This window comes from Pocillopora verrucosa, chromosome 12, assembly GCF_036669915.1.
Source record: "Pocillopora verrucosa isolate sample1 chromosome 12, ASM3666991v2, whole genome shotgun sequence".
Lineage (NCBI taxonomy): Eukaryota > Metazoa > Cnidaria > Anthozoa > Scleractinia > Pocilloporidae > Pocillopora > Pocillopora verrucosa.
The window spans coordinates 17,626,948-17,637,916 of NC_089323.1; the positions used below are offsets into that span (position 1 = coordinate 17,626,948).

At 38.9% G+C, this 10,969-nt stretch overlaps 2 protein-coding genes across 2 annotated transcripts; both read right to left on the reverse strand.

Moving 5' to 3' along the window:
* Positions 1–1,874: 1,874 nt before the first annotated feature.
* LOC136277216 (steroid 17-alpha-hydroxylase/17,20 lyase-like) lies at positions 1,875–4,998 on the reverse strand. The gene is made up of 6 exons (XM_066158918.1): positions 4,987–4,998; positions 4,372–4,619; positions 3,513–3,670; positions 2,948–3,319; positions 2,294–2,745; positions 1,875–2,193 (listed from the first exon to the last, which is right to left on the reverse strand). Exons 1-6 carry the CDS (start codon positions 4,996–4,998, stop codon positions 2,047–2,049), a joined length of 1,389 nt encoding a protein of 462 aa, XP_066015015.1. The 3' UTR covers positions 1,875–2,046.
* A 331-nt stretch (positions 4,999–5,329) lies between these two features.
* Positions 5,330–8,887, reverse strand: LOC131799844 (steroid 17-alpha-hydroxylase/17,20 lyase). The gene is made up of 4 exons (XM_059117528.2): positions 8,697–8,887; positions 7,709–7,866; positions 6,207–7,237; positions 5,330–5,602 (listed from the first exon to the last, which is right to left on the reverse strand). Exons 1-4 carry the CDS (start codon positions 8,885–8,887, stop codon positions 5,456–5,458), a joined length of 1,527 nt encoding a protein of 508 aa, XP_058973511.2. The 3' UTR covers positions 5,330–5,455.
* Between the last annotated feature and the right edge of the window lie 2,082 nt (positions 8,888–10,969).

The window sequence follows — 10,969 nt, forward strand, 5'->3', positions numbered from 1 at the left end:
TGACGTCTTCCATGATGGATAAAACCACAAATAAACGAATGAAAAAACGCAACACTGTTACAAACTGTGGTATAGACATATTTCCCGATACACGTGCACAACTAAACTAAAGTATGCTTGAAAAGGCTGGTGGGAAATTTAGACCACTCTAGTGTCCAAGTCTCTCCGTTGTTCACGTCCAATACGGCAGACGTCGCGAACATTGCGATCAAACAAGAGTTTTAGACGATACTACTAGCTGTTTCCCATGAAGTCAAGGGCAATCTTGTAAAACTACTTACGTCTTAGACCAGATAATAACTTAGGCTAAAGACAAAGAGGTCTTCGGGGGGGGGGGGGGGGGGCTAAACCCGTTTAGTATGAAGATAATACCTTGAGCATCTGTCTATTTTCATTTCCTGTTCACTGAACAATTTTTTGTTATATATATTTTGAGTAGAGGTAGCATGTTCATCATTTCCTTCGCTAAATGCTCGCCTTTGCACAAGCCAGCGACAGAAGTCCTTTGTCTTTCGGGGGGGGGGGGAAGGGGCTCTTTCTGTCCTCTCATGAACATTTTTGACCCAGTCACGTTGTACAAACTAGCTCCTCTCAAACACGAAAATTTTCAAGGGCGATAAAACTCTTGAGGTCAAACAAGTTCAGCAATATTTAAATAAATGTGTCTCGGGGAGTATTTGAGCTGATGGGATGATTTAAGTGCCCTTTGTAAAAACGCTCTTCTTGAATCCAATTAAAAGACTTCAAGCTCCCCTTTGCTTAATCTGGCATGAGTATCCTTTGCAGTTTTTGGAATTACTCGATATTTCAAAAATGTGCTTATGCCTTAGTGGTCTCGGTTCCTAATATCCTCAGTGAAACTCTTACATTTATAAAAGATGTTTTTGTATTGTTTCCGTTGCCTAAAAGGTGGGGCTGTTCTTGTTCTTGTCTTGGATACTGCACAAGTTTACATTTCTGCCACCGGTGGATAGTAGCCTACCGGATCTGAAGGGGAAAACGGGTTTCTCTCGCTACCCAGCTGATAACAAAATCAGGGTTATAAAATGCTAGCTACAAGTAAAGAGTCCCAAATGGAAAATTCAATTGCGGCACCCGTAGCGCTTTGGATATTACGTCAGTAGGGTTCCTGGTAACTCAGATACAAATTTAGTCCTTTAGATTTCATTATCGAACTCTCAACAACGTTTGATTGCCTGTCAACAAACTTATTCATCTCTAATTGAGTTAACTTCCCGAATATCGACCTATTCCTTTTTTTAAAGTGAGATCATGTTGATAGTATCTCAAAAGCGTTTAATTCTTAGAATCCTACACTTTCTATAAATGAGTATAGTTCATAACGTATGGTAAGAATACATGATATATACCACTGATATATAGGAATTTGCCACTTGCTTCTTTTTCAATTCTAAAGATAGACTTAACCATTTAAAAAAGGGCCATCAAATGCTGAAAAACGTCTTCTTTTTCCTACGCCGCTATTTTCAAAACAAAAGAGTGAGTAACCTGTCGCACACGCTAAACCACAGCGTGCAGTTAACAAACAGATCTGTTTTTTTTTTTATATCGCAATGCATTATTGTTTGAGTCAAGAATACGTTTCTGTATTGTTCTTATCAGGCCGCTGAAAAAGAGAGGAATAAGACCTACTCATGTTTCAACGAAGCGGCCAGGCTGCTAAGCAGGATCAGAAATAGCGGCGTCCATGTTCGCAGTTTTAGCACAACTGAAGACGATTTGAAAAAAGGTTAACTCTAACTCTCTCGATTTTAAAATTGCGGTCGGTTTCATAATTTCATATAAATACTTTTAAATGGAATAAATAAAAACAATATATATGGTTTCTGGAGTATACTTCTCCTTTAGCTTCTGTAAACCCTAAGGCGGATGTTCGCAATCTTATGCCATTACTAAAATACTAACCTTGAGGAAAATCATGCACAGCCTAGTTTTTGAAGAACGGTATTGCAAACCAAGACTTATTTTTGTTACGAGCACTTCTACTTTCTGCCTATTATACCGTTCGCTTAAGATTATAAGCTCCTATTGCCGTTTTTTAACCCTTATATTGTAAGGCGCCGGAAAACGGGTGAAACCATCGACTCCTTTAAGGTCAGGAAGAACACCATTTTCTTGGGGCAAGAAGGTAAAGTTGTGCAACATCCGAGACAGAAAAAAGAACAATTCGACCTGCAAGAAAAGAAAGGCAAACATAATCACTTATTATTTGCATTATATCTGTTACATACAAGATGAATTTTCCCCATCATAATTTGATGACACGAATTACCTTTGCAAGTGCTTCGCCAGCACAAACCCGACGTCCAGCAGAAAAGGGTAGAATGTTTACAGAGTTGGTAACAACTTGGCCATCACCATCAATATGGCGGTGTGGGTTAAATTTGGTTGGATCCTCCCAGCAGCTTGGATCCATGTGAACTGCCATCAGATTGGGCACAACCACGGTATCTTTTGGAACACGGTACCCTGCAAGTGTGGTATCTTTCAGAGTGTAATGAGGAAGAGCTGTTTCAGCGACATTTCCGAGGCGAAGTGTTTCCATGATTGTGGCCTGAACTAGCGGAAGGCTTGGGCGATCATCCAGACCTGGCATTCGGTCCCTTCCAACCTCTTCGTCCAACTGGTTCTGAATCTCTGTTTGACAGCCAGGATTGTGGACCAAGTAAGCGATGGCCCAACGAAGAGTGGTGCTGGTGGTCTCGTGACCAGCGCTGAACATGTCTTATATGGTGTTAACCCTTTCACTCCCAAGATCTAATTATTAATTCTCCTCACTATCTGCCATACAATTCTTATGATGTTAGTTCAGAGAATTTGGTATTGGATCAACTAATAATCCCATGATTGATATTCTTCTCTATTCTCATCACCTGCCTGCTTGATATTGTACTGATATTGTAAGGAGAAATTCTGTCTTGGTCACTTGTGGGAGTGAAAGGGTTAATTATATAGTCGTCGGACAAAATGGCTGCTTTCTCCTCAGTGCCGACTTCATTTTCGGCGCCAAGTTTTTCCTTCAAAAGGCTACCAGTAAGGTTCTCGATCTCCGCTTCGGGGTCAAATGCTTTCTCTTGTTCCCTTATCTGATTGTGCAGAATCTCAAACATTCGATCAGTCATTTCTTTCTCTATTTGGTAAGCTTTGAATGGGAAGTATTTGGCTATGGGAAAGTTATCTAACTTTAATACCTGACTATTCAATTCAGTGTCTGTAAAAGCTCTATTGTTTATATCCAGGAGTTCCTGGAAATCTGGATGCGATGAGAGAAAAACGATACGAATGTCTAAACTCAGCTCTTACATTGACTTTAAAGACCGATCATTATCTAGCACCAGGGGGGTGGGGGGGGGTGGGGGGGGGGTGGGGTGGAGGATTTTAGTTGTGTCACTATCCCTCCCCTCCCCCCCACATGGGTTGCTACTTGCCCGACAGTTTTCTCTAGTAACCCTACTTTGGCAAGACATGTTATTCGGAATTGCAGTACTTACCAAGAGTGGACATCACAAAGCTATGGAATGGGGGTCTCCCAGCATAATCAGCTGATTTCTTCACCAACACTCCTTTCACTGAAGCCGCATCCTCGGCAATGACGGTTTTAAAACTCCCCACCTTCAAGGAGTACAAGTTACCATACTTCTCTTTCAAGCTTAGTCATAAAGAAAACAAAATATAATAGTTAAAGTGTCCGATACAAGGTATAACTTGCCTAAATTTATGTCGATTATATCGTTACGTTAGCCTCCTTCCCGCAGTTTTCGGCCCCTCTCTTCGTAGTTCGACATTTGCATTAGAGATTATTGGACGCAGCATACACAAAAGAAAGAAGAATACCTTTGAAACAAACTATTTTGTGCCTGGAAACACCAAAATTTCATCTTTTCAGTTCTTGCTGAGACACTACAGAAGACGATAAACATCTCACAATCATCTAGCAGCTTTTTATTTATAATAACATCTCTCAATCATCTCGCTTTACAGAAACGCTCTTTTCAAATCTAACGATGCAGTTTTGTCTTATTTGTACAGGCAGCTAAGCCTTACCCTTAATATAATCCGGCAATTCGTCCACGAAAAGCTGAGCTTTCCGAAAACGGGACCGTTATTGCAGTTGCTATTTGTGTATTTTTATCGGCGTAATTAATCCCTATTATGTGTATGACCAAGGATGCAGTCAAGCGTTTCAATAGCCGGTGTTTTGAATTGGCTGCATTTGCAGAGTGAAAATGTCATTTCCTAAACCAGTGCAGTATAAAAGGCGCCTCGATGAGAAAATTGTATTTTGTTCTATAGTAGTACTTTTTAATTCGACCTCTCTACGGTTGGATGATTCAATTTTCCGCAACGCACACTGCTGAGGCGAAGAAACATAACATGCAAATTTGCTCTGTTTGTTTAGCACCCTTCGGTGAGGCAAAGCTCAACAGATTTCCCACAAAAGGCAAAGATGTCAGACGAAATCCTGGTGGCATGTTCCTGAACTGATACAGTTCAACTAATTGATTGAGAATCAGTAAGAAAACAATAGCCAAGAATATATTGCCGACAGTAAAGTACTCCGAAACTGCGAGCTCCATCTTGGGTACCCAAATTTGCCACTGACGTCACCAGAGGTCACGAGATAATATCGCAAACAATAAGATGGCGTGACTGTCAATTGTAAGGCAAACAGGTATCCAGCTTGTTTGTCACTAAAACTCTACGCTAAATTAGTGTTTGCAAATTTAAAGCGTAGACATTTCGAGAATACATTTGAATGAAAGCCGTTTCGAAAACGAGAGCTCTTTTTCAAGGGAAGAGAAGAAATTAAGAACGCTTGAGCTCTTACCGCGTAAACAGATGGACTTAATCGTTTTTAGATGCGAAATGCGAGAACAAAAGAAGAATTTGCATTTATTACTGGCAGCTGTTTTATACTGATTCATTTACTTGGACGATATGAGCTCAGCAGTGTGAAGTTTCAACAATGAATGTCATTGTAGAAGGCTCAAGCGCGAGAACACGGCAAAGTACTTAATACACCTACAAATACACTCACGCTCAAGTATAGTTATGGTCTCATAACAAGGCCCCGGATTAGGGCCACCGCAAAGGGTATTTACCCCTTTAGCGTTTGAGTGAAGAAGTCAAGCGAGCCGGCCAGGTCTCCTAAACGGGTCTTGTAGGCTTTTTAGATGGGTCGTAAGCTTTCAATCCAGAATACAAACAACTAGAGCGAAATGATATGCGAATTCCCCATAACTGTATAAGGAAGACCAAAGAGCATTAGAGCATTTCACTGAAAAACATAGGATTCTTTTCCTTTATTTTCGATTTATTTGGTAAATAATAAGACCCTTAGAACAAAACAAAAACAAAACACTGATCGCTCGTACTCTTTGAAATAAGTCCTGAGCTAGTACAACTTCGTGAGGGTTTTTCTGACAACTAGCTATCATTGACGTTTTACAGCTCTGATCTGGAAAGGTGCTGGAAACCGGGTAAATCTGTTAACTCCTTTGATATCGGGAAGAACACCATCCTCTTGCGGTAAAAATGTGAACTTGTGCAACATCCAGGACAGGAAAATGAACAACTCGACCTGTAAGATAAAAGCGGTGTAGACTCATCAAACTGCGTTGCCTGCGTATAACTTGAACTAACTATATTACTCTGGAGTAAGGTATCCTACCATTACAGAGAGGTTATTATTAATAATGTCATTATAATTATTATTATTATTATTATTATTGTTGCTATTGTCGTTATTACTATTATTGTTATTATCATTGTTGACTCAGATTTACAGATCGAAAATATCAGAGCTTGCCCGAATTAATCTTTGATTTTAGGAATTCGAGATTTTTTTTAAAACTTGTTTCTTTTCATACCAGAGACGAATAATTTTATTTTGTCATGATTTAAATCAAAACACCGGACTTCTTGCAAGAGTTACTGATCGCATCTGAGCATGATTGTATTTTTTTATGATTTACATGATTCTTAATGTTTTATAGAGATTCTAACTTCAATTTTTTTCTGTAAATCACTTACATATTTTCAAATTTAAAAAAAAATTTCATTGTAAAAAATTATTACTATTACTATTATTATTATTGTATCAGTCAAATGGTAACACCTCTTAACACTTCAGCCCGTCAGTTTTAGAAGAAAATGCCTGATTCAGAGCAAATGATGAATGATACCTTTGCAAGTGCCTCGCCAGCACAGACTCGGCGTCCAGCGGAAAAGGGCAAAAAGTTTCCAGAGTTGGTAATAAGTTGGCCATCAGCATCAATATGGCGGCGAGGGTTGAATGCAGCTGGATTCTCCCAACAGCTTGGATCCATGTGAACAGCCATTAAGTTGGCAACAACTACAGTATCCTTTGGAACACGGTAACCAGCAAGTGTGGTGTCCTTCAACGTGTAGTGAGGAAGAGCAGCTTCGACGACATTCCCGAGGCGCAGTGATTCCATGATAGTGGCCTGTACCTGTGGAAGATTTGGACGATCATCCAGGCCTGGCATCCGGTCCTTTCCAACTACCTCATCGAGCTGACGTTGTATCTCCCTTTGGCACTCAGGATGGTGGACAAGGTATGCAATGGCCCAACGAAGGGTTGTGCTCGTGGTCTCGTAACCAGCGCTGAACATATCCTCCAAAGCGTTAATTATGTAGTCATCTGACAAGAGGGATGCTTTCTCTTCGGCACCTACCTCATTCTCGGCAGCAATCCTCTCCTTTAAGAGACTACCAGTGAGGCTCTCAACCGCCGCTTTTGGATCGAATGCTGTTTCCTGCTCCCTGAGCTGACTACGCAGAATTTCAAAGATTCGATCGAAAATCTTCTGCATTTTCCGGTAGGCTTTGAATGGAAAGAATTTGGCTACAGGGAATTGATCTAATGCAAAGACCTGAATATTCATTTCATCATCAGTGAAGACACTTATATTTAATTGCAGCAGTTCCTGAAAATCCGTATGAGACGAATCAAAGTGCTCTCCAAATGCTATTCGACAAATCACATTTGCAACGCTCTCCGTCACAATTTGTGAGGGGTCAAAAGCAGATCCTTCTTGATCTTCAAAGTATCGTAGCAACCTCGTTGCTTGCTCAGACATTCTGCGCTCAATCAGCTGCTGATCCGAGATGTACCTTCGCACGGCTGTCATGAAGAGCTTGCGATGAAACTTCCAGGCAGGACCGTAATTTCCGAGTGCAATATCCTTCCCACCTACAAAGCAAGTTGGCATTTATCCTTGATCAAGTATTAAAAATAGCAATTTCGCCTGAAGGCAAACCTCTGCATCTCACATTAAAAAGAAAAAGTGCATGGAAAAAAATAAAAAGTCAAAGAAAATAACTTATTACGCGTGTAATCGCGACATCGATTAGAGTCAAACCTTACTAGATTATAAGCAATTAGATAACTAACCATGCTTTGAGCTGGTGCAAACTTTTTTACGGAAAAATTCGATAATGCGTCAAATTTTTAGTAAGCATGACGGCCATGTGGGTAAAAAGCCAATGTGAATTTTCGGTTCAAAGTCGAAAATTTCCTTGCAGATATTGGCGGAAAGTTCTTCCAAACCATTTATTTGATATTTTGTAGTTCTCTGAAATGTAACTATATTCCGTGGAGCTAGGCTCAAGAACCGCTATAAGAGAAACTATTTCGTAGATAAAAAATGTTTTCAGCACATACCAAGAGTAGTCATCTGAAAGCTATGAAATGGAGGTCTCCCGGCATAATCGGCAGATTTATTCACGAGCACTTCCTTAACTGAAGCGGCGTCTTCAGCAAATATGGTCTTAAAACTTCCGATTTTCAATGAGTACAGCTTTCCATATTTCTTCCTCAAGCTTTGTAATAGAGAAGAGAAAGTAAAGTACCTCATTAGTTTGCATTAACCTGTTCCCTCAGAAGGTAACATTCAACCGTAAGGCAAATCGCGTAGATACTATAAAACAATATAAAGTTTTATTTTGTTATAGTTTGATTATTTTTCGTTGCTTTCATTTGTTTTTTTCCTTTTAATTGTTCTATTTAACAATTGGGCTTTGAGCGCGAGAATAATTTTTTTTCCCCGTGATAGTTGATAGGGGCGAAGTAACCTCTGAGTACAATATTGTTATTTGAAGGGGGATCTATAACCACTGGACAAGTCATATGTTTTTAAACTCCTTTCTACACCATTACTAATCCAAAAATGGTGGCTAATTGTGAACTTATCACTCGCCTAGTAATTTTAATCATATTTCGTGAGAAAATTGTGAAACTTAAAGTCTTCTTAAAAAAAACAAAAAACAAGGTAATCAAACAGCCACCACTTTTGCTAACGTTATGAAAATTTTAACCATTCTTATCTTTGCAGTATCCTCTTTATCGTTCATTTATCATTCATAGATAAAATGCTCTCCTTGGGTAGCCCTGGCGTTCAACCTCATTAACATTTCTACTTTCTTAGCGTCACGCAACTCAAAATATCATGATGGAGGCTCCAACATTGCAATATTATTTGTCTACTTTTCCGGCGCTAGCAGCTTTCGTAAAACTACTAAATAGATGAGCATTCGCTACCACTTGATAAATTCAAATGCTGTATACAGATAATAGCACGAAAAGGAAGACTGCGCGGTCGACTTAGCCGTGTTCAAAACTAGAAACATTATGAATAGCAGAGTGAACAAACCTCCTTGTGACTTCGCCAAAGCTTTCTCCAGAATCAAAGCTTAATATATTACCGATAAAAGGCAAAGATGTCAAACGAGGTCCCGGCGGCATGTTCCTTAACTGATAGAGTTCAATCATTTGGCTAAGAATCAGGATGAAAACTATAGCCAGGGAAACATTTCCAAACGTAATGAACTCCGGTAGCTCCATCTTAGATTATGCAAATACGAGCTCAAAAAACAGATGTCACCAATAAGGAAGAGTCACGTACGGGGAAAACGCTAATTCTTTATTGTTCAGCTCACAAATTTAAAACGTTGCATGACGGGGTATCCGTGACATACACGAATAGCTCTAGTCTCTGGTCGTCCGCCCAAACTGACTAAATGAGTTTTGTCAGCGGAGCTTGTCAGCGAATGACTTTTTCATCGCCGGAATATCGCTGAACGACCTCGCTGAACAAGCTAGACTCTGCCTTCTCTTCATTATGTAAGTAGCCATTTCTTGTTTGACTCATCGGCGTTTTCACATTGATATTTCATTGTTCCGCTTCGAGACACGCGGTTAACCATACTCACGAGCAAGTAGTTAAGATATAAGTTATTAACTTTTACTATTTTTATCATCCAATCACAGGTCGGAGCCATTTCTGTATTTAGTCGCTAGTGTATTCTGTCCTGTTTTTAATTTTAAATTAATTTTGAGCCGAAGTGCACTATGAATTTCAAATCAGTTGAATTATATTTCACTTTGCTGTATGTGTCTTGATCTTGAAATTCTTATTTCTGGATATTGATGATAGGAATTAACTGTTATGTTCTCTTCTGTGTAAGGAAATGTGAAGTGGCCCAATAATTTTTACTATAGACAGAATGGATGGCTGTGACATTTACTGTGGCAAGGCTAACGCTCGAAACGTCAGCTTTTTAACTCTTTACGGTGGCCAAATTACTCTTTCAACTTAATTGATATTACCAAATTACCTGGTTACCCCCACCGACCCAGCACCATAGTTTCTTTAGAAACTTACCCCCTTTATTCCTTTGTCATTCGAGATAAAATTACTGGTATAAATTATTAGTCTTTTGTTCTCTGTACACAACTTGCCTAGACTAGTATGCTTTATGGGAATTGTCTACTTCATTTGTAACTGTAAAATTACCAATAAAGTTTTCAAAAGTTTTGTCCAGATTTCATTGAAATGAATATGAGAAGTGATCAGTTGAAATATTTTCATATTCCTTAAGTGTGTTTGAGCTTTCAGGATGAGAGCTAATAAATTTCCTGAGTGATTCATATGTGATTTGCCTGCCGTAAAATTGACAAAGCCAAACCCTCTGACAAATGTCTATAAATTTCTTTAAATAGTAGCCAAGTTGGCGCCTATTACCACTTAATATGCAGTGTCAAAGTCTCCTTATGACTTCAGTCTTATTTCTCTAAAATCTAATAAGTGTAAATCATCCATTTCAAGGCTGTGCTCTGAAACTGAAATCCAGGGTGCCCAGCATGTGCTTTTTATGAAAAAAAATAAGATTCCTGAGTTGCCCAAGAGCAAAAGTAAGATGCTAAAGGCCACTGGGCACTGCTAGACCTCAGCCCTGCATTTTCATAAAGAGGTCAACAGAACTCTCCACATTATTTTAAACTGACTTAATTAAGTCTTGTTCCCAGGAGATACAGGCTTTGGGAAAAATTTTGTTTTTGTCCTCATTGATACTATCAGCCATACAGGTTCTTGGTTGTTTGGCTTGTAACTAAAGTCTTTTTGATCATCAAATTGTCAGATAGCTCTTGTAATTTAATAGGTTGAAAAGTAAGGTTGCGAAGGGTGTATCTAATGTTCTTGGGCAGTTAGAAGGATAGATGAAGTTAATGTAATTTTTATTGGGGAAAATAATTGATCAATTTAACTACTGGAAGCCCAAAATATTATTTGATTTCATTCACATCCAGGCAACAGACTGGTCTTTCTTTTTTTGTATACACCTCTCCAGTTGATGTTTAGGGGTAGTTTGACTAAAATGAAGTAATCAGATTTTAGTAAAATTTATCATATCATAAACCATATGTGATGATATTTTTGAGACTGATGATTGAAGAAAAGTTTCTTCTCTCTGTTAAAATCCATAATTATTCCTCCATTTTCTCCAGTTATATCGACTATATCTCTAATACTAACATTATCTTACTTTTCTTGACGCGACAATGACATTTTGTGTTTCAGTTATCGGTCCCGCCGGTAGTGATTCGTGTCAAAAAAACTTTTCAACCAAAACAAACTTCTGTTAA

Coding starts and splice junctions, on each gene's coding strand:
- LOC131799844 (XM_059117528.2), bottom strand. CDS start 8,887: ATGGAGCTACCGGAGTTCATTACGTTTGGAAATGTTTCCCTGGCTATA. Junction 7,867..8,696: donor TTTGGCGAAGTCACAAGGAG/GTTTGTTCACTC, acceptor TCTATTACAAAG/CTTGAGGAAGAAATATGGAA. Junction 5,603..6,206: donor CTGGCGAGGCACTTGCAAAG/GTATCATTCATC, acceptor TTTATCTTACAG/GTCGAGTTGTTCATTTTCCT.
- LOC136277216 (XM_066158918.1), bottom strand. Junction 3,320..3,512: donor CTTTGTGATGTCCACTCTTG/GTAAGTACTGCA, acceptor AGTCAATGTAAG/AGCTGAGTTTAGACATTCGT. Junction 2,194..2,293: donor CTGGCGAAGCACTTGCAAAG/GTAATTCGTGTC, acceptor CTTTTCTTGCAG/GTCGAATTGTTCTTTTTTCT.